The sequence below is a fragment of the Hypomesus nipponensis genome, chromosome 14, assembly GCF_054491055.1.
Source record: "Hypomesus nipponensis isolate SF chromosome 14, ASM5449105v1, whole genome shotgun sequence".
Lineage (NCBI taxonomy): Eukaryota > Metazoa > Chordata > Actinopteri > Osmeriformes > Osmeridae > Hypomesus > Hypomesus nipponensis.
In genome coordinates, this window is record NC_140374.1 from 11681324 (window position 1) to 11703519 (window position 22196).

The window sequence follows — 22196 nt, forward strand, 5'->3', positions numbered from 1 at the left end:
AAGATGTGCGTTCCGACCTTATGTTCATCACAACCGCAAGCTGTAGAAGCCTATGATTTTGTCGGTAACAGTTATTAGCAATGCTAGCTTGTATACGGTTGGAACAGCGCCTCTTTTCAGCAACAGCGGCTTAGCAAATCTTTCTTTAAATTGTCCAAAGTTTTCATTCAAAACTGCCTTTGGTGAAATGGTTCAAGCAAATGAATAAATGTGTCGAACTTCACAGGGATCTTCTCATAGAAAAACATCAGCCATGCCCGTCGAGTGTCTTCTTTGGGAAGATGGTCAAAGTTAAACGTGTCAGGATTCCCCGGTACAGCCTGGAACACTGAATTTACGGCGCTCCATTTTCAATATCTTGTAAACGTATTAACTTTCTTATTTGTAATTCCTGTGGAAGTACAGAGAAGCGCGCAGCTAGTTAAAAAAAAAAAGTGTGGAGGTCTACACACAACCTCCGTTTATGTTACTGGACCAGAAAACAAGAGGGTGGGTAAATGTACATTTTGGGCCGTGACAAAGTTGATGCTGCAACTTGTGACATCACAAGTTGCACTGTTTCAAAAGCTAGCGTTTGCAAGTTGCAGTTTCAAAATAATAGTGACATGTGAAATTTTGATAGAAAAGAGGTTTCAATGGACTTTAAGGTTCACTGTATGTCTATTTTACACACCATACTGTCATTTTTCAACTATGAAAAGGTACCGGTATCGGTTTTGCAATCAGTCGCCCCTTTAAAGACATGGGAGAAAGCCTTTGCAGAGCAAAGATTTAATTCAGTGAGATAAATTCAAGAAACAAGCAATATGTTGGATAGACAAATACAGTAGCATAAAGATCCTCCAGGAACTTTAATTCAAATAGGTTCTTTGAGGAACCAGTTTTCATACTGAGGAATCCCAAAAGTTCTTGCCAGCACCTCGAAGAGTATTGAGGAACGTTTGAGTTCTTGGAGAAGCCTAGGTTCTTGGAGTAACCTAGAGGTTCTTCAAGGAACTACTCATGTTGTGCAGTATGAATGAAAAATAACAAAAATAATAACCGTGTCTCTCACAAGAAGAAAGAAAATTACAAAAAATATGTTGGATGTATCGTTTATTGTTTTGGGATATTTAATTACTTTGCTCATTGTTGACTTATAAAGTAAAACATTTTCTTGTGTAACTCACGATACACACTTAGAACTGGAGTCCCAATGTTACAGTAATAGCTTACATAAAACCACAATCGACATTCTCAAACCAGTATGATATTATCCACTGACTATTATACACTGTCTTGTCATTCTGAAAGTTGATTAAGTGAATAGGCTAAGCATCAATCTAACACCAAGTAGCCTAAGCCTATAGCCTACGATATCCAAAGTAATTACACTTGGCTCTCATTTGGACTGTGTTCTGACAATAAATGAAGACTAAATGAATGAATGAATGAATGAATTAGATCATTACATGTTTATGATGTCCCTGTGTGTTTATATTTTTTGACTGGGGATAATGTCAGGCTACTTTTAAATAGACCAACTGCAGTCTATCCCGCAACATGTGTGACATCCTTTAGCCAATAAATTACATTTTGATGAATGATTGAAGGGCAAGACCAGTGATTCCCAACCCCGGTCCTCAGGGCACCCTGTCCTGCCTGTTTTAGATGTTTCCGTGCTCCAACACACCTGATTCAAATGAATGGTCATAAGCAGGCTTCTGCAGAGCTGGATAACGACCCATTCATTTGAATTCATTTAAAACAAGTATACTTAATATACAGAAATATCAGTTGTAAAATGTCTGTAATAAAACGGACGCATCTGCCATCGACGCAAGTAGCATTCACCTCACAATTTACCCATACATTGTACCCTTTCTAGTTGATAGTTCTATTAACCGATGTGATGTTTGAAGCATTTCAAGCATTTATTGTATTCTTTTACGAGTTTATTTGTTTGTTTTGGTGAGACATTTTACAATCGCGTGATAACCACATCTCTCTGCGCATAAGATGATTGCTTAAAACGTTGGATATTGCGGATCTTGAACGCCCCCCCAACGAAGGTTTGCATGCTCCAACCACGTGACATGCAGCTTGAACGCTACAAAATACGCGACAAAATAACAAGTTGCTTGTCTTTCTCAACGACAAGTTTAATGAAGTAAACTAACAAATTAAACTACCCAGACACAATAGGGATAAAAGTTTATCGCATGGCGGTTACAGTCAACCTGTGTGCAGTTAAGTGGTGTATCCACGGCGACAAGCAAGGAAAATGACAACAAACGTGAGACGGGTGATTCATGAAAGCTTCTGCGGGGACAGAATCAGAAGCGGTCCGAATTAGAAATGAGAATTGACGTGGAGTTGTAAATATCTTCATTTTACACAGTATTCATGGAGGATATTCCCGCTTACATAAATCTTTCACATTGGGTCACAGTTGCACCATTTGCTGGACTCCAATACGCCCGTGAACAAATGTGATTCTTCTGACACAAGTAGGCTACATCATTGGCAGAAGCAATGTTTTTAATTTAAAGTATAGGCCAATTGGTGATTCTTAGGGATGATTATGGTGCTAATGATTTTCTAATAAAGCCCTGCTTTGTTTTATATCTAATTTGTTAATGACGTATTTACAGGTTCATGAGCATGGAGAGCACCTACTGTAGTCTTGGTGCCTTCTCATTTGATAAAGACGTGACAGTATCTCGAGCAGGAACGAGCAGCACGGTGGACTCTGTCATGATCACTCCTCAGGAAAAACTATATCGCTTTGAAAGTCGAGCCCAATCCCTTGCTGATGCACAAGAGGTAGGTACCCTGCATTCAGTCTGGTGGCATGCACAATGGCTGAAGATTACACATGGATATACAGTATCTTACTGAGCAGGTGGGATCTATGTAGAAGAAACATGGAACATTTGTAATTCCTATTTTCCACAGTACGATGCTTGCATCCAGGACCTTGTTCGCTGTGTGGCCCTGACAAGACTTGTTTATGGAGATGGGCATCTGAAACTAGTCCAGGCCCATGCCAGACTGGCAAAGGCATACCTTCAGTTTAAAGGTAATGAGACAAACATGGCACACGCAGAGCATTAGAACATCTTAGCAAAGGTGTTGGCAACTATTTTGGCCCAAACTGGGGGAATCATTTTGAAAAGTGTTGTTTTCTGATCCAGGTTGGGGAGCACAGGCCCAGGAGCATGCAGCCAGAGCCATTGATTTACTGCCTCTCTCCAGCCCCAGCTCCACCAGTCCAGAGGAGAGGCTCCAAGTGCACCCCTGTCTGCTCAGCATCTACCAAACACAAGGGGGCGCTGCTCTGATACTGGACAGATATCCATTACTGTCCCTAGTGGGCGCTGACTCAGGGATTTAAGGCAGTGCTCTTCATCTCTGGTCCTCAGGGCCCACTGTCCTGTAGGTTTGAGATGTTTCGCTGCTCCAACACACTTGATTCAAATCAATGGATTGTTATAATCGAGGTCCGCAGAAGGCTGATTGATTTGCATCAGGTGTGTTGGAGCAGGAAAACATCTAAAGCATACAGTACTTGAGCCCTAAGAACCAGGGATGAAGACCACTGATGTAAGGGAGCATCTGTAGGCCTACAATAATGGTGCATGTTTTCTTAGAAATATGTGTCATATGGACTAATATAGCTCCTTAACCAATCCAACGTTAAAGGAGGCAGAGTCCAGCTATGAAAAGGCCAAAATAATTGTGGAGGAGCTCAGTCAGTTAGGTGGCATGAGCAAGGAGGAGAGACTGGAGGCTGACCTGGAGATATCCACTTCTCTGTCCAGGTAATGGTACTATATTTCAACCAACTAGGTTAACAGTAACATCTGGGTTACTTGCTTGTTACAAATTGTCTGACAGGTATTTGTTAACCTTTTAATTTGTGTGACTGGATTATGTTTTGACCACAGGGTGGAGACAATGTTTAACACATCTATTTCACCAAAAAAAACAAATATCTTGCAGTAACTGTGCTTGGATAAAACAAGATTTTATATTTAGCCTTTAGTCTACATTAAGCCAGTGGTGTGAGTAAAAGTTTCAAAACCCTGTCATCACATCCAATGTGCTCAATGCAGCTTACCTTTTGAATATGCTGTCTGCTATCTCAAGTCGTCAGAAAGAAACTGGGTGTGTTGGGTGTGTGCGCTTTTATGTGTGTGTGCGCACTGTATGAGGAAGAGGGCCATGGAGAAAAAGCATTCAGCCCTTTGATAAATGATTGATGATTGTTTTCCCCCTCTTCGGCCTCAGTGTTCTAATCTGAACCGTTTTCTGAGTTCTGAGGTAGCTTTTTATATTCAACCATATTGATGACTAACCACACATTTTGTAGAAGATCTGGAGGAGAATATAGACCTGTTTTAAGAGGAAAGACAACATTGATTGTTAGAGGCACACATGCAATAGCAACCACAAACTGCCAGAACATTTGAGATGTCATTCTACTTTATTGACCTCATATAGATAGGTTATCATGGGTATTTGTCCAACATCAAAAAATCATGTTTGTGTAAAGGTATACAGTAAACTCTACAGTGTGTGTTGTAACAGTTTCTTAAGCCCAAGTCAATAAGATATGTAATGCATTATGTAGATGATAGTGCACAGCCATAAACGTTGACTGGTTGGAGTATTTGTGGCATTGCAAATAGATTAATTTGCAAAAGTGAAAAGATACAAAGAATTCCTGAATCTGGTCTTTGAGGCCTGTTTGAGTGAGGAGTTTGTTTACTTGATTTGTGTAATTGGAAAAATGTGCCGACTCTGCCTGGAGGGTAAGCTTGCTAAATCTCTTTTGTTAGAGGATGACTCTGAACTTGGCTCGGCCTTTGTAGCGCCCTCAGTCCAGAGACTGTTTTGGACCAGTGTTCCATGTGTTCATCAAACAACCTGGCTCAGCACAGGTTTTGGTCGTTTTGCCCATTTCAGTTATACCAGAGGCTGCAATGAGCCCATTGGGAAATGGTGCACATTGTATCTCACCAAGGGAGCGGACTGCAAAACGATTGAGACCGTCTGATCATCATGCTTCTGATGCACTGTGTTCCAAATCTCAAGATCAAGCCAGTTCACGGTGCTCGTTAGCCTCGCTCACTGACAGTTTACATTCCATCGGTCTGTACGTCATTCACACACATCCCGGTGATGCCATTGTCTATTAACCTGAAGCACATATACAGTGAGAGGACAAAGAACAGTGCTGTGTGTTTGTTCTACTATAACACCAGCTGCCCAATACAGCGCTATAGTCAGGCTGACATGAAACCTCCTTTACGACTCCCTTTTCTGTATTTCCTTTCTTGGCTTTACTTGACTGTACAATTTTTTACTGTAAAAGACCCAACACTGAGTGCCCGACTTGCGTCAACACTGGTCTGGTAGTGATTTCTGGGCTGCCTTGGCAGTACTGTAAACGACTCTGAATATATAACCCCCCCTTCTCAGGGGGAAGCCAAATTAGATTTCAGCTGCAGAGGACATATGTTCCCTCTGTCAGGAAGCCTGTGAGCATGTGGTCGGATCATAGATGATATGCTCATCATAGATGTCATCTACATGTAATGTATGTTCTTAGTACTTATATGTTGTAATACTTTAAATCACAAGCTGCACAGTGACACCCTGCACATTGCAATTTGCAGTATTGTATCGTTCTCTCTCTTATTGTATCTGTTTTTTTTTAGGTTAGATTGTAAATTATGGCTACTTATATTTTATTTTTTATTCCCCTTAGTATTAACTACACCCCCCTTAGTATTAGCTAGACTTTGCTCCTTTTGTATAGTTAGTCCACATATTTAAGTTTCAATATTCCTATATGTTTAATGTATGCACCTCCCTGCCAAAGTAAATTCCTCGGTTGTGCAAACATTCATGGCGAATAAAATCCCTTCTGATTGTAATTCGGATTCTGATTGTTATGCTAGGTTGTTTGCATTGTCTTGTCCCAAGAATGTAAGTGCCCAGTCTGACCTTGTGTTGTTCTGTGCACCTGACAATAAAACTTGAAACTGAATTGAGGGTGCTGTGGAATCGCTCGCAGGTCTTTTTATTCAGGCAAGAAGGGAGGGTGCACGAGGTACAGCCTCAGTGGCAAGTCTGTCAGCTCTTGTCCAGTTGCCGTAAAAGGCTCTGTCTGTCCCTGGAACCTGGGAGCCCGCGAGCAGTCCTGAAGCCAATGGGTGGAGCTGACTCCACAGCCAACTCCAATCACGGCATGTTTTCATAATCTGGAATCCATGGGAAAACTCAGAGAGAAAAGTGCTTGCTGCTGCTCCTCGAGCCCTGGCATTTCCCTGTCCACATATCTGAATGGGGTCTTGGTCTCAGTTCTGTATTGGAGTATGATATGCCTCCAACATTGTTAACTTTGGTTAAACCACACCAGCCAGTACAGTGGGCGAGGATGTGGAGAGATTGATCTTCTGGAGATGTTCTTTTATTTATGTTTTGCTGCTTCCCAGGATAGTACCCCACAGCGTAGCGATGTGAATATTGACGTGCCCTCTGAGAAACACCACTCCCTGAAGCCGAAATCGAATTGAGAGTCCATTAGAGCGTTTCAGTCCTGGAGGGAGCCAAGGCTGTTAGCAGAATGGATGGATGGAGTCTGTCCACCGGAGTTACGCCCATGTGTCGTCACGGCAAGCCCCCGCTCCTGTAGCACTCCCAACCACCCTGGTGAAGCTGTGGAGATGCCATCCTGATCAAGTGGATTAAAAGCCATAGTTGAATGGCAAAAATATGCCTGCACAACAAACGTGCAGACTTGCTAGTATGGTTGTTTTCTGAGCAACGCTGTGGCACAGTGGTGTTGCCTTTCTTTATGAAGGGTGTTGCTCTGGCATCATTCTTGGGTGGTGAGGCTGGATGGACATTGTACTACAAGGATGGACAAACCTAATATAGTCATCTTGGTTGGGGGGAGCAGAGACCTTTTGTAGCTGAATGAGTACTCTGGCAAAGTCAGAGTAGCTTTATTTATAATCGGGGTTGAGAGCCACACACTTTGCTATTCAAGAGCACATTATTAGACACCAGTGAAAGAGCACAGCCAGAGATGGTAAACAGTGCTTTGTATATATTTCCCTATTATAGCCTGTGCCTGTACAGCTACTGTAGAGCCAACCTTCCAGCGTCTTCCAGCCAGCTAGAGTCATCCCTACTCCCCTACCACCCCCCCCCCCCCCAACAATATAGCCATACAGTCCCCTTCCTTCTATAGCTATTGCTGGCCATACAGGCTCCTCTGTCAAGCTACAGACTAGATAACGGCCCATTTGAATCAGGTGTGTTGGAGCAGGGAAACATCTAAAACATGCAGGACAGGGGGTCCCTGAGGACCAGGGTTGAAGACCTCTGCCATAGTGCATGTTTGGCCCAACAAGTTCTAACATACTGTGCCTACAGTGCTGTAGCCTTTAGCAACACCGTCTAATCATTGTACCTGCTGGGCCTGCAGGGTGTTCCAGCGCCAGGGGAGACCTGACGAGGCTCTGCGGCAGTGTGAGAGCTCCCTGGAGCAGCTGGAGGGCTGGGAGCGGCCAGGCCAAGTCTGCTCCATCTACAAGGACATGGCTGCCATTGAACAGGCCCAGGGACGTCTGGACAGAGCCATAGAGCACCTCTCCAAGGTGACCAAAAACGTACCTTTGAGAACACCTGGATTTTGCGGTGCTATGCCGTCGTTAATGAGAGTGCAGCTGTGATCCGTCTTGTTGATGTGTTTTTCCTCATAGGCTCATGCCATAGCTGTGAGTCAGAGTCCGGGGAACCTGGAGGGGGCTCACGTTGCTCACAGCCTGGCGCTGGCTCTCTCCACTGCTGCACAGCCCCACCACAATGGTCAGTCTATTCACGGCCTGGCCCAGCCTGGGCTAGAAGGAGACCTATTGGAGGGAGCTGGAGACATGAATCTTGCAACCCCCAGCTCTGTAGAGGGGTCCTTATCATAGCTAGATGAATCAATGGTCCCAGGAATTTACAGTTGAATGAAGAGAAGTTATAATTAGTACGATAGTTGCACCAGTGCTCGCTTATGTTTTTTGTCTCATTTGTGTTGTAGACTCGGCCACCAAGTACTTTTTGGAAAGTCTGACTGCCTACAGGAGCTTGTTGGGTCCTCAAGATGCTGTGACCCTATCTGTGCAGGATGACTACTGTCGCTTCCTCCTCCTCACAGGCCAGCAACAGGTTAGGCACTCACACAAACATTAACACACCTCACCCCAGGCCAGTGTTGGCTGATTCAGATATCAAATTTTCATGGAAATATTTGCACCTGCTGCTGAAGCTCTGAGTTGGTTCATAGTAGACCCTAATAAACAACTCTGAAGCTCACATGACAATGGTTACGTGCCAGTTTGGCTGAGCAGTGTTGATGTTGTTCTGCACCGCTGCAGTCGTGTGTGGAGCTCCAGAGGGCGTCCCTGCCCCTGAAGAGGGCAGCGTTCGGTGACCTCAGTCCTGAGGTGGCCGGCACCCTGCAGCTGATAGGAGGCGTGGAGATGACCCAGGGTCAAGTCCGACGGGCCCACAGGAGCATGAGGAAGGTAAAACATGGTGGTGGACACACTTGCAGCACAGTGGACCACGCTTTTTTCTAGTCTAAACATTACCCGACACGCAGATAATGGATTGAACTGACATGGAACATATCAGAAAGGAAGTATTTGATATTTTTCTTAGTATCCTTACCATACTTTGTTGCTGGAAATGTAGGACTGGGTTAGTTTGTGGCTAGCTGTGTTAATGTGATACTGTTTCTTCCCAACCACGTATGTGCTGTATTGACCTTTCCTCCTGCCAAAATATGTGGTCGGGCTCCACTAAAAGGCCAGGAGTCAGGGGATGTGGCTATCATTATATCAATACCCCAATGAGAATGTGAGCAAAGCCCACTGAAATATATATATTTATACACACAATGAGTTATAGAGGGATGAGCTATTTCCACCATGGTCTCCGAGGCACAGGGCCTTCAGAGTAATAAGCTCATCTTGGCAGTGAGCACAGCCACTCTCCTCAGTGTAAAATGTCACACAGAATGACATTGTGCTTTCTGTTTTGGGATGTAGACAAGACCAAAGGATTGCGATAGTTGGGGAATAAGGGTGGAACCTTATTGACTGCAGTCAACTAAAGAGACACTGACCCCTGGTTATTCTGACGCGCCGTGATGTCCTTCTAAGGCAAAAAGGGAAAGTCTTCTGTCTGTCTCAAGATTGTTAGAAGCATTCCTTCAGCTAGAAAACCAGTCAGTAGGCTATTCAACATCCCAACAGTTCTCCCTTCATCCATTCACCCTCGATGGTCAAAAGACCTTTTCTGGTCTTTCCATTCCTCCTTGGTATATTACATAACAAGTGTGAGTCACACACTCCCAGACATGGTTTCTACCCTGTGATCCTCCCACCTCAAGAATAGGCCAGGATGGTGGATAAGGGGGGGGTTTCTCAGCAGAGCTTGTATCAACATGACTGTAAGCAAAGGAGCGTGGTTGCTATGTTGCTTTGTTATTGTATCTCAAGTGAAGAGGGTGGGGGAGGAGGGTCCAAGTATCCTGGTGTGAATCAGAGCTCCCCCCCCCCCCCATATCAACCTTCTAACCTTTCTGAAATACCCCTGACAAGACAACGCCCACGCAAGATCATATTCTTTCTGCCGTGGCCATGCAAACAGCTGCACTCTGGCGCAACCCTGTTCAGTATATGTGGTCCATAAAGATGTCCCAGAGGGAAATGGGGGGGGGGGGGAAGAGGAAGAGGAAGGCATACGTAAATGTAGGTGATGAGAGATGTGCTCTGATCCGATAGGTTGTGTTTTCTCTGGGAGGCTGTGAAGGAAGCCTGTTCGTGGATGTGTCATCCACAGTCAAAGAGAGACAGAAACAATGGCTCACACACATTTCCCTCTGCCTTCCTATTGCTCTAGTCCTTCCATTACATCAACCTTAGCAGCAGCAGGGAAAACATCCATCAGGCCAGATGGCTCCGCTCCAAACCTTTCCTCACGTCGTTCACCATCCTGTCTGTAGGAAAACATAGCTCTTTCTCCAGTTTTGACCAAGTTCTGTTGACATTTTGTAGTTTGTGGTGGTTGTGGAACCATGACATCGTCTTTGTCGTTACTGCTGCATCTTGGCTGTGTGCGTGCAGTAGTGATCACATTTGTTTCTATGGTTACATTACGTTTAGTCAACAAGCTGAGATGGCCGCTGTCCATTAATTTGCTCATTGATCAGAGTAAGCTCAGTTTTATTCAAAGAGGTCTTTATACCAGTGCAGATAAAAGGGGCGTGGGTGTGTGGTCCTAGAAATCCACCCAGAGGACCCCCACCTTGGTGCGCCTGTTCTCAGTGGTTATCTGAACCCGGGAGCAGAGCAGGACATGGGCTATTTGTGGAACTTATTTCAGAGGTGGCCATCAAGTGTTCAGATTCCCCCTCAACCAGTGGGACTTATGTTTTCCTGTCTGTTTACTAGAACAATCTACCGGTTTCGTCTGCATGTATGAATAAAACGTATAGAGCTTTTTTTTATGAACAGCCTCTGTCTTAACCCCACCTTCTCACCAGTTTAAACTGTACCTGTCTTTGTTGAAGTGTCTAGAGATACAGAATGTTCTGTATGGCTCTCATCATAAGACGACAAGAGCTACCCAGAAAACGGTGGACATGCTGGCCCAGTAAGTCTGACGGTTTATCTCAGTGAGCCCACCATCACTCAGTGTGTAAACTTGTGTGGAGTGTGTAGCGTTAACTGCATTTTACTGTAGGTCCCATTATCATGTGTGTTTTGCAGGGCTCCAGAGGTTGCTGGGAGACAGAGAACTGCTGGCGAAGGGAAAACAAGGCCTCCATTCTGTGCAGTTCTGCCCCCATCAAGCCGAGGAAGCTCCAGCATGTCACTCTTAACAAACTGCAAAACCTGAGCTCCCACAACGAGCCTTGGCTCGCTTTGAAAATAAAGACTTCTCCTTTTGTCGTCTCTAGAAGTTACATTATTTCAAAGTGGCCCAAGAGGGATCCCAGACAGGTCTCTGCATCATGGTTTCTTTTCTTTGAGAAACGAATGTTGGGCTGTTTGTTGGCAAGACTACGCAGACTGCAGCGTTCAGTATGAAGAGGATATGGGGGTCTACTGGAGGAGCAGACAAACAGGACACACTGTCCCTACAAACACCCTGGATTATAACACCTGATTATGTCAAACGTTTACAGCTCATTTAGCTAAATGTGAGTAATTCATAAAGATTCAGACTCAGTTAACTCACACTCTAGTAATGCTTTTATTGTTTCTGCAATAGCAACAGTTGTCAAAACAATTATTGGTAAACTAAATCATGAAAGAAACTGACATTACTTACTTAAGTTTTGACGGGACACAAATATGGCAAACAGCAACTATTGGATCACAGGGCTCACCCTTTGAATATTCATCTCTGAGGAAATTCTGAACTTATATAACCTCATCACTTGTGTGGTAAAACACGGCACATTTGATTATAAAAAAAATATTTTGCCTTTTCTTCACCCCATAAAAACCTTTAGTGTGAAGTGCTTCAATACAGTGAGTGTTAAAAAGCTAAAACGTAATGTTAAGGAAACATGAAGGCAAAAACCTGCTAACTATGTATATGGGCACTTCAGTCCAACAAACCATTTCAACAACTGAAACACATTTTTAACACATGCATGACACAGGTGCGATACGGTTTACAGTAAAGTATTTGCATTTATCTTTGTGACAATTAAAGGTTTTTCTACCTTGTAAATTGCAGTATACCAGGTTGCAGTAAATCTACAGGGATTGTGAAACTAGTTTGTGTCAAAGTATCTCTTTACCTTGTGTGATGGGGGTTAATATTGCACAGACCAGCCACTGTTTCAAATGAGCACTAAAATGTTCATTTCTCAAACCAGACAAAACCAGGCTTTATATAGATGACAGAATAAGATATCGTATATGTCCCTTTGAATAACAGACCAGGACATTTCCACCCTTTTTTAACATAGAATGTTAAATCTAGGTCTATTTTGAAGGGCCTGTGTTAACTGTATGCAGTGTAGAAAGACTAAAGCAGCTTATGGGATACATGGGCCTGTGGGGTGAGGCCGTATTGGAGCACTTCTACTCAGGGTACACAGGCGCGCGCACACACACACACAGGCAGTGCAACTAAGCTGGTACTCTGAAACTAAAATAGCCATGGAGGTTATGGACACAGTCGTCTCAGAGCCAGGGGGAATCTTATCTGTCCAACATTGTGATCAGAGACACAAAAGGACTTCAGACAAGGACATTCTGGTGGAGTTCTGACACAAGATGTATGAATGCCACACTAGACGTTTAAGTCTACTCGCATTTTTTTTCATTCCTCCAAGTCCCTCCATCTTCTCAATCAGTCTCCATCTGTCGTCATACTTCCAAAGCAAAACAACATTCTCAAAGGAATTCTAAATGCCTGGATTACAGCCCCCTCTGAAGCCATTTACAGATTAAAAGATCATGGTAAGGACTCTAGAAGGTCAAAAGAGACAGTACAGAGTCACATTTGCTCTTGTACCAAATGTGAATAAATCTAAATCAACTCCTGTCTCCCTCTAGACAAAAAGGATATTGTGATCCAAAGGCATCTGGACTCATTTGTCTGGGCCTAGTCTAACCCTAACCCTCCATCACTGAGTCCTGATGTCAAACCACATACAAATTGAACATACCATTTTTATTTCAATATTGGGCTTCATTGAAACTATTTTGATTCCATGGCATGTAAAAGATCAATGTCCTCTTTAAAGCAAATTAGAATACATCTCAATGTACAAGACTGACATTTAATATGAACAGTTCATGATATTTAATGTTCTACAATGATAACTACCGTCAGATATTCATCAATATCACTGCATTTTTCCTTCCAGAATCCTAAAACTTCCTTTCAACCTTCCACAACATGCGAAAAGGTTTTCCTCTGCATGTAGCTACATACCTATACATGAACACTTAAGACTGTAACATAACTCTCAGATCAGAGCATAGATATTAGTATTCTGTTTGGTAGTAGTATCTCAGGCAGAATGCAAGATAAAAACTGTAGTCAGTACAAAAATATAGATCTTGAGAATAGATCAGAGGTATTAGTTACTCATAAAGGGATAGACCAAGGTGGGTAAATAAGGAAGTACTTCTATTAAACCACCAAGTTATTATGACAAATATATATGTAGAAGATCCTCTTACCATGATTGAAGGTATATAAAGTGAATATATCAATCACAACCAGTAGTGTTACTTCATACTTGGTATACTTTGATTGATTGGTATGTGGTTTAACAACGGGAGTAATGTAATTGAAAATTTGCGTTAGCGAGTGAACTACTCATCATTTGAGCTTTCAAGGTAGACTGTTGCAATCCTTTTCTCATGAATGACTTTCAGTGGAGGATCCATCATTTGAGGTTGCAGCACTTGGCCATACTCTGCAGTCTTTGTGCTGAATGGTTGACCATCAGCTCTGCTGTTGCCCTGAGCCTGGGCGTTGTTGACATCCATCTGGAAAGTAAAGGATTTTTCAGATGGCCCCAGCTTAATATGCTTCTCTGTGACTTCAGTCATCAACTCTCCAGTATTATCTGGATCTCTGGAGACTCTAAAAGAATATCCTCCCTCTGCTTCTCTTTGGAATTCCTTCTGGAGCCCGGGATTGGAGGATCGCAGAGCCTCCATGATCTCCGCCTCGGACAGGTCGTCTCCCTGCTCACCCAACAGCCCAGAATCCTCGAGGGTCTGAGAAACATTCAGCTCTGCCACAATGGTCGTGGTTCCGTTATCTGATGACTGCTGCACTTTTTTGACAGACAGGTTCTGAGGACTGTCGCTTCCGGCTCTGGTGAGGAGGGCCAACTCCTCTTTCAGCGAGCCTGACACAGAGCCATGCAGCTGCTCCAGGGCTCCCCTCAGCTGCTCTGTGGGAGTCAGAGACTCCTCTCTCAGGAACTCAAGCATCGAGTCCTGCACTGTGGGCGAGACGTGAACCTCTTCTTCGATGATACATTCAGGGAAGCCCTCTTTGACAAACGAGTGATCGCTTGTCATAAACTTGTAAAGATCACTTTCGTCATCTTCCTCCAACATTTTGCTGGGTGCCAGAGCTCCCTCCTGGTAGTACCTCTCATCTGATAGGTCATCCACAACTCCATAATGTCCATATGAAGCAAAACCACCACCGTCTTCCGGCTCCGACATGTTATCATCAGGTGTGGAGACAAAATACTCTTGAGACTCTTGGTCATGGCTGAAATAAGGAGAATCGGTATCTCTGAACTCTTCTTGGACACGTACAGAACCATTTTTACCGTCTTCTTTCTTGGGGGTCTTCGCATGAACTTCACTCTCCAGGTGTTTGCTGGCATGTGGGACATTCTCTAGCTCCTCAATCTGAAAGAACATCGAGGAGGGCTGCTTGAACTTGGGTACAGATTGTTCGTCTGTCTCCTCTTCCTCCCCTTCGCTTAGAGACTCCACAGGTTCCTCGATAATCTCCACGTTGACAGATTTGTTTGCCATATCTCCACCCATCAAACCCAGACTCAGGAGGTTTTGAATCATGCTTTCGGTCGGGGTTCCTTTGATGTCCTCCATGGAGATGTTCTTCACTCCCTTTTTGAAGAGATCCTCCAGGGCAGAGTCTTGGGACATATCCACTTCTTCCTCTACTTTGGACTCAAAGATGATCTGTGTCTTGGTTGATCCATCCTCTTGCTCCGATTTCTCCACGTGATAAGTGATCTTTGAATCGCCAGAGGAGCTCACCTTTGCATCCAGACCTGCTGGCCTCATGACCTTCTCAATGATCTCCTCCATAGACACAGAGTCCAACACTTTCTTCTCACTACTATTAGACGCGTATGCGTTTCCTCTGTCCTCTTGATCCACTTCCTCTTTGCTTATCTTGTACGTACCTCTTTCATCTCTCTTTTTAGCATCCACATCTCTCCTTTCTTTCATACTGTCCTCTGTGTGCTCGCTCAGACTCATCATCGTTGGCGACACCACTTTCACTGATTTGGCGCCATCCGTGTGGGAAGCGATCGACCTAAATTGATCTTTCTCTGAGTGTCGGCTAACCTCTTTGATTCTCACACTCCTCTCTTCGACCACATCGCGGCTTTGTTTGCCCGCACTCTGGACCACGGGTTTACTGGTGCTAGCGGAGGCTGTAGCTGCAGCCTGTGAAGCTTTACTAAATGCCACCATGTCCCTTCTGGCGGCTGGGCTCTGGTGGGCAGCTCTGCCTGTGACAGATATAGGGATGACTCTGGAAGGACTGGTGGAACCATAATGAGCAGACACAGGAGATCTTCTCAAGCTGGAAGTTGACGCCATATTTCTGACATCCAAATGTGTCCTTAGATCTTGTCTGTTTGAGGTGGATGCTCTCGGAGTGTAGGGTTGGGAGGGCATCTTGATATCTGGTGAAGACAGAGACAGATAATACATCAGATTTTATAAACAGACATGTCTTCGCACTGTCATTAAATGTTTACTGAATATTCATGTAAGTCAATCTAATACAAAATAAGCATGTATTGCCAATTACACTAGTAGTATAAGAAAATGTTCCGGTAAAATCTAGTACTATGGAAATACTGTACAGTACCTATTATTCTTTCTCTTAGGTGATGGTTTGCCCTCATGTTTGCCTCCTTTGAATCCATCCTCTCTCCTTCCAGAAGTGCCCTGTGAAGAAACATATAGAAATCACAATGTTGAATACAATTAAATTATTTATCAAAGATTGTGTTTGATGATAAATCGTTAGTTTTTATTCTAATTTCATTGTTGTGTCACGTTCAAGATCGCTGTTCTATACCAAGCATAATCGCCTCAAAATAGAATGCAGATCACCCTGTTCTGCCATCTGAGACCTCTAGTTCAGATACAAATCAGTCTACCAGATTACTACATACAGTAGTCCATGGACCTGGCCATTAACAGAAAAGAGCAGAGGTTAAAAATAGTACCTCACCACAATAAATTGAGGTAAATTGAAGCAAAAACACCAGAAGCTAACCCAGTTTACCTATCACTCAACAAAAGAAGGCTACAGGACAACCAACGAGAGCTTGTGCCTGAGTGCTCTCCAAAGCTACAGTACACAACCTCCATGAAAGTCCCAGAATGCTTCCCGACAGACCAGCCTAAAAATAACCCCTACAATGCAGTTCAGCCTGTAGTCTACTCTGCTAGGTATCCCCATGTGGATGGAGGCATGTGGCATGGAAAAAGAGAAACAAACCAGCTCTCCCACCATCTCTAAGGCAGACGTCCCATTAATTCTAGATATTCTAAACACAGCGCTAGGGGAGCGCTCAATACAGAGACAAGTCTGTAAAAATAGCCCCAAAATAGGCCACAAAGCGGAAGGGGAAACAGCGGACCCGGGAACTCAATCCACAAGGTGTGTGCATGGTTGGACATATTGCAAGGATATTGCGAGTGTTGTGAAAAGATATAGATTTAAGATACCAAGTTTCTCTTTGGATGCTCCATGTGAAATATATACTGTACATCTCACCTAGCTGCTTGATACAAATATCCATACAATGTGTATGTTTCTTATAATACCTTATATCATTTGTAGCTTCTGTTGTTGTAGTAGTAAGGTCCTTGTGATTGCCATGACGAGATTGGCACAGTAAATATTCAATAATACAAAACAGTACTTGAAATAAATACTTCACAAAGGTCAATACTAAAACAATAGCAACTTAAATTGCATAGCAGTAAAACAACATGTATAAACTGTGCATGACCATGAAGAAAGTGAACCAGTGTTCCACAGAGGAGAGTTCAGAGGAATTCCGAACGGCCCTGCCAACTGGACATGTTGACAGCAGCTATGCTTCTACAAATATGGGTAAAATCGCTAGAAATACACTCTAAGGTCCACAATGCACCACAGACTACAGCCAATAGTGACACTGTACCCAGGAGGCATGCTGTCCTCCCGTTTCGTGTTTCACACCAGCTTGCTACATCAATCCCAACATTAGCAACTCTTCACAAAGTTCCATAATCCATGAGAACGATTTTAATACTTTGACGATGGTGAAGTGGTTACGGATCGTTAAAATGGCGTCTGTTGAATGTGCAGATGAGAAAATGACCTGATAGATACCTGGGTCCTGAGTCAGTGTGAGGGACATCTCACCTGTAGGCGGCCACCTCCATGCCCAGGTCCATCTTGACCTGCAGGAGCTCCTGGTGCTCTCTGACCCTCTCTGCCATGCTGCTGGCCAGCATCCTCCTCTCCTGCTCCAGCTGTTCTATGATCATCTGCAGGTAAACACACACGGCCATGTTCCTGTGTTAGCTCGTGTCTCTCCTCGTGTGTCTTCTGCACTTCCCCCCTCGCTACAGTCCCATTTGAAATGTCAGGAATTATGATTACTGATTGTTGCTAATGTCATGTACAAAATACATTCAGAGGTTTTTAGCCCCTATATCCCAGTACGTGTTATAGCAGTGTCTATTAGCAATAACCTCTAACTGTGTGCGTGTTTTTGTGTATGTGTGCACGTGTGAGTACATTTCACACGCTTCTATTTCAGTGCACAGAATTGTCCCCACCCCTGAATTTCCTGTTCAGCCGTAAAACAACATCTCAAGGAGTCAAGATGGTGCTTTGGGGTAACAAGCCCTTCCCTTTTTGTCTGTAACCAGTCCATCAAGCCCCCTGCTGTGATTAGACAGCTCCTGAGGTGCTGTTGAACGCTCTGTCACCTCTCGTTTACAAGATGGAGGCTGGCCTGTCTGTGCCTCTCCTCACGGAATCAGGAGCGATCCCTCGAACAGGTCCCATTAATCCAGATAAACAACTGTGTGTCCCTTTAAGTCTAGTCTCTTACTCAAGAGTACTTGGCTATGACGTCTGGCTGTCCACTTCAGACAGACTGCGATTGTCTTGGTCAACCTCAAACAGTTGACCCGATAACTGTACCATTACTCTGTAAAGTGAGAAATCACTGTACTGCATTACAGTCTGCAGCACGTTGTGGATGTAATATGATTTCCTATATGCTTATGTTAATCATAATCAGTAGAACTAGTCATTGCATTTGTAGTTATGCTTGAATTTTATCCTTATACCCACTCACTATGTTTGGAGGCAGCGTTCCTTCAAATTTGTTAAAGCCACTTGTATGTGACACTGAGGTAATATGACTGACCTGCTTGGAGCTCCATCTTTAGTAGCTAAGGTACTAAGGATTTGTCACAGTGACAGCTAATTGGTTTAAGTGGCTATGCAACTAACAGCCATAATATGTCCTGGCAGACATATCCATTTAGACATTCAACCCTTCTAGTCTGAGGTGAAACATTGCACTGGGGCAGTGTGCAATTTCCTTTATAGTTAAGAGATGTGTTGCTTTGTCTGCCTCAGACACACAAGTGACTATTTTAATGCTGGATACAGATTGAAAGTGGATATTGTCAACAAGCATAGACTTGAAAGCCATTAGCCCTGTGCTAATAATCGTTTGTCTGAAGGCTGTGTGGGGTGAGGTGGGGTATATACTACAGTGTTACGTCCCTCCTCGGAAAAGTCCCAGAAGGCCTGTCAGAGAACAGGTGCTGGATGATCATTTAAATGCACTCGTTCACATTTAGAATCACAGAGTGATACAAGGGCCCTCCATATTGGACAGCGATACGGTTAAACCACATGGAGGTGTGTTTTGTATAGCAATTCTCCAGTCTCTGCAGTAACCTTTCAACTCTTTTGAGTCTGAGGGAAAGTAATGGTGTCTTAATGGTGGTTTAAAATATTTTGAAAGCATCCGCATAATCATTGTAATATGTAATTTGTACTTATTTGATTAGTTGGAAAAATAATCACATGATTATGACAAATGACAATTGGGTAACTTGATAGTGTAACCACTGTGATTCTTCTGCTTGACTATTGCAGCAGCTGTGGGGTTAAGAGGCCTGTTTCCCTAGACGGTGGGTGTGGTACCTCAAGGAGCATGCTGGTGAGATTGGTGTTCTCATGTCAGAAAATACATCCTCATGCATCCCATATACAGTACAGTAAAATCATAACAGTTTTGGAGGGAATACATGTTTTTATTTTACGAAATGCATGCCAGGTTGCATCACAAACTATGGCATGTGTGCCATGTACGTGTGTGTGTGTGGTTGTGTGCGTGTGTGTGTGGGGGGGGATATGGCTAATGTTCTTACCTGGTACTCGTGGATATCTTCGCGGTAGTTTTCCTGCATGTGTATGAGTTGTTCTTCTATCTGTATCTGAATCTGACTTTGATTTTCTGCTTCAGCGTGTAATTTTTTTAACTCGGAGATATAATGCATCTTTTCCCTTTGAAGATTGTCCAGTCTTGCCTGATCTGCCCTAACGGACTCCTCCATTTCGTCCACTCTCTTCTGATACATCTCAAAGGTGTTGATCCAACTATCGGATACGCTACGGGCATACTCCTGAACCTCTTCCGTGGACACAGCAGGAGGTCCAAGGTACTTCTGAGTAACAACAACCCGCGAGTGCACCTGATTCCGAAGGTGGTCGATTTCTTGTCGGTGCGCATCTTCCATACATTGGCACTCATTCTCGAGTTGTAATAATCGTTCTTTAAGGGCCCCGTTTTTGTTGAGGGCAAGCTGAAGCTGTTTTTCGCATCCCTTGATGTCACCTCCAATATCTTTACATACCACTGTTTCCTCGCTACACATAGCTTGCACCATCTGAAACTCTCTCCATAGCCTCTCCCGTTCCATCTCCGCTTGGGACTTCTCGAAGGCCAACTGCCCCACCGTTCTTCTCAATTCCCGCATCTCGGCCTTGTATTGGTGTTCCCATTCCAACGTTTTTTCCTGCTTTAACTTGTTAATTTCAGTGATGAGGCAGGCATTTTCTTGCTCCAGAATCTTCGTTCTTGAGAGATAATGACCAAGTCTGTTATTGAGTTCCTGTAATTGATGTTTTTCCGTTTCAAAGGTTCTCCTGAATTGTAACATTTTGTCAGATTTCAAATAGCGACGTTAATTAATATTAAATTGATATATTTTGGGGGGGTTTGGAGTATATTCAAAGAAACTGTTCTGATCTCATCTGCGTGCGCATGTATAAGCAGAGCTGTGAAGCGACTGTTTGCTCGGATATGAGGCTTGCTTCACTGGCTTGATTTAACAAGTGCAGAAGGTGGGCGGGGTCCAGATTATCTGTTCAAGCGGGACACTTTTTAATGTTGGAGACGGGAAGACATATGATATAGCTCCCCCTCCTGGGGAGCGATTAGTGATGCATGTTTGATGCTGCCGGACGCAAATAAGACACCATATGGAGCTGGCAGATAGAGTTACGACATAAATAAGTAGGCAAATAGTTCGTTTAACTTTTAGAGATTGAACGAATTGTCAAGACAAGACTGGACTTACGTTTAGCCAACGTGCTTAGGTGGAGTTATGGATACAACCGAAGCTGTGGTCGTGGTAACAGGTCGGTTTGCCAAAATAAGAAAACGGTTTGTTTCTATATTCGGGACTGATTTGGTATTATCTTCTACCATTAATTGCACTTTAATTTAATGCATTTAACAGGGTTTGGACCTTTCAGACAGTTCTTAGAAAATCCAAGTTGGAAAGCTGCACAGGTAGGCCTACAGCCTTACTGGATCGATTATTCTCAAGGTCTGGATCGATTATTCTCAAGGTCAGCCCTCAATGACATTGAACAGAATATACGTATGTGATTTTCGTTTTGAGTTTATTCTAGGGCTTAAAGCTGGTTGGATTGGGAGAAGGTGTAAAGGTCGCCATCAGGGAGTTACCAGTGGCCTACAACAGAGCACATCAGGTCATAGTTGACTTATGGAAAACCCTAAACCCAAAGGTAGCTATTATTCTTAATTACTATTAGTAAGCTATAGTATCCTATAACACCACATATTATATCAGTCAACTACCCAAATCTATGCTCTGCAGGCCTACATGATATTTTGGCAGCTGCTGTCATATTATCATAGCATCCTCTGTATGACTCTAGTTTGCCATACATCTTGGGATTGCCACTGGATCTAGAGGTATTTTACTGGAGCAGACTGGAAAGAACCATGGTTACAGCGATAGAGATGTGTGTGGCTCCTGTCCTGTGAATCAGAATTGCATTGATGGAGGACCAGCTGAACTGGACTCCATTGTTGACATGAGGGCCCTCTCAAAACAATTGAAAAAAGCAGGGAAGGATATCATTTACTCAAGAGATGCTGGGAGGTAGGTCTCCACCTCTTGTAATTGTGACAGTCAAACAGCATTATATGATTTTTGTCAAAGACCACATGCGAAGCTTTAGTTTGGGGCATTCTCCTTTTCTCTCTCAGGTACCTGTGTGATTATGTGTACTACTGCTCTTTGTTCCATGGTCGGGGAAGGGCAGCCTTCATCCATGTGCCTGCCTCTGGCAGCCTGAGCTCTCCTGACAGACTGGTGCCTCTGCTGCAGATCGTTATCCAGACCCTGCTGCTCCAAAAGGTGGACAGCTGCTCTCATTCATACTCATCCTCCAGCCCTTCTTACACCATTACTTGCTCATCTAGCTCCTCCTCCTCTTCCTGTCAGAACAATGAACACACTGGTACAGAGCTGCAGTAACTCGCAGTGGATGAAAGAGTCCCTAAGGCGTTTTTCATGTATTTTTGTGTTTGTATTTCCTTTTAAAAAGATCAAAAGAAGATAGAAGAGTTATGTTGACAAGAAGGTGTACCTCAATGGTAGAACATTTGAATACAGATAAAAAGGTCCCCTCTATGTTGCTTTGAATACAAGTTTTTTTGTAAGTTAATACACTACATTACTTATAAAGCACTGGTCTTGTTGAGACCTTGTTGAGACATGTTTCCATTGCCATCTAGTCAGACATGATAAAAAGTCATCTTTCTAATTTACTTTTTTATTCCAAATATAAGACAAGGAAAATACAAGTGGTTTTCAGATACACATTAAGAGAATGGCATGTCAAAAGTTCACCATTTCTATCGTACGTGTGAAAAACCAAGAGGGATCAGAAATGGACCTTGCATGAAGATAATAGTGTAGCTAATAATAACAGATAATAACAGATAATAATGATACCGATCAACCTCAAGCTCATTA

At 43.5% G+C, this 22196-nt stretch overlaps 3 protein-coding genes across 4 annotated transcripts; 2 read left to right on the forward strand and 1 right to left on the reverse strand.

Annotated features, from left to right (window-relative positions):
* The first annotated feature begins 2084 nt into the window (after nucleotides 1-2084).
* Nucleotides 2085-11002, forward strand: ttc23 (tetratricopeptide repeat domain 23). The gene is made up of 11 exons (XM_084671614.1): nucleotides 2085-2489; nucleotides 2634-2805; nucleotides 2938-3061; nucleotides 3177-3333; nucleotides 3678-3803; nucleotides 7484-7655; nucleotides 7761-7866; nucleotides 8087-8214; nucleotides 8424-8573; nucleotides 10625-10707; nucleotides 10824-11002. The coding sequence occupies exons 2-11, from the start codon at nucleotides 2638-2640 to the stop codon at nucleotides 10951-10953; spliced, it is 1344 nt and encodes a 447-aa protein (XP_084527740.1). The 5' UTR covers nucleotides 2085-2489; nucleotides 2634-2637; the 3' UTR covers nucleotides 10954-11002.
* A 289-nt stretch (nucleotides 11003-11291) lies between these two features.
* Nucleotides 11292-20212, reverse strand: synm (synemin, intermediate filament protein). The gene is made up of 4 exons (XM_084671613.1): nucleotides 19272-20212; nucleotides 17236-17360; nucleotides 15682-15761; nucleotides 11292-15493 (listed from the first exon to the last, which is right to left on the reverse strand). Exons 1-4 carry the CDS (start codon nucleotides 20061-20063, stop codon nucleotides 13398-13400), a joined length of 3093 nt encoding a protein of 1030 aa, XP_084527739.1. The 5' UTR covers nucleotides 20064-20212; the 3' UTR covers nucleotides 11292-13397.
* On the forward strand, nucleotides 20161-21856 carry pgpep1l (pyroglutamyl-peptidase I like). 2 transcript variants are annotated; one of them, XM_084671616.1, is made up of 6 exons: nucleotides 20161-20544; nucleotides 20646-20698; nucleotides 20821-20937; nucleotides 21091-21317; nucleotides 21425-21575; nucleotides 21766-21856. In XM_084671616.1, exons 1-6 carry the CDS (start codon nucleotides 20511-20513, stop codon nucleotides 21778-21780), a joined length of 597 nt encoding a protein of 198 aa, XP_084527742.1. In that variant the 5' UTR covers nucleotides 20161-20510; the 3' UTR covers nucleotides 21781-21856. The 2 variants fall into 2 exon arrangements, with proteins under 2 accessions (XP_084527742.1, XP_084527741.1); XM_084671615.1 differs by having other exon boundaries at nucleotides 20163-20544; nucleotides 21425-21856.
* Nucleotides 21857-22196: the final 340 nt, after the last annotated feature.

Bases quoted from the DNA above. Each gene is read 5' to 3' on its own strand.
- ttc23 (XM_084671614.1), top strand. From the start codon at position 2,638: ATGAGCATGGAGAGCACCTACTGTAGTCTTGGTGCCTTCTCATTTGAT. The intron at 3,804-7,483 runs GTAATGGTACTA...CTGGGCCTGCAG, and splicing joins ATATCCACTTCTCTGTCCAG to GGTGTTCCAGCGCCAGGGGA. The intron at 7,656-7,760 runs GTGACCAAAAAC...TTTTCCTCATAG, and splicing joins CCATAGAGCACCTCTCCAAG to GCTCATGCCATAGCTGTGAG.
- synm (XM_084671613.1), bottom strand. From the start codon at position 20,063: ATGTTACAATTCAGGAGAACCTTTGAAACGGAAAAACATCAATTACAG. The intron at 17,361-19,271 runs GTAAGAACATTA...GTTTACCTGCAG, and splicing joins AAGATATCCACGAGTACCAG to ATGATCATAGAACAGCTGGA. The intron at 15,762-17,235 runs GTGAGATGTCCC...GTTTCTTCACAG, and splicing joins ATGGAGGTGGCCGCCTACAG to GGCACTTCTGGAAGGAGAGA.
- pgpep1l (XM_084671615.1), top strand. From the start codon at position 20,511: ATGGATACAACCGAAGCTGTGGTCGTGGTAACAG. The intron at 20,699-20,820 runs GTAGGCCTACAG...AGTTTATTCTAG, and splicing joins CAAGTTGGAAAGCTGCACAG to GGCTTAAAGCTGGTTGGATT. The intron at 21,318-21,424 runs GTAGGTCTCCAC...TTTCTCTCTCAG, and splicing joins TACTCAAGAGATGCTGGGAG to GTACCTGTGTGATTATGTGT.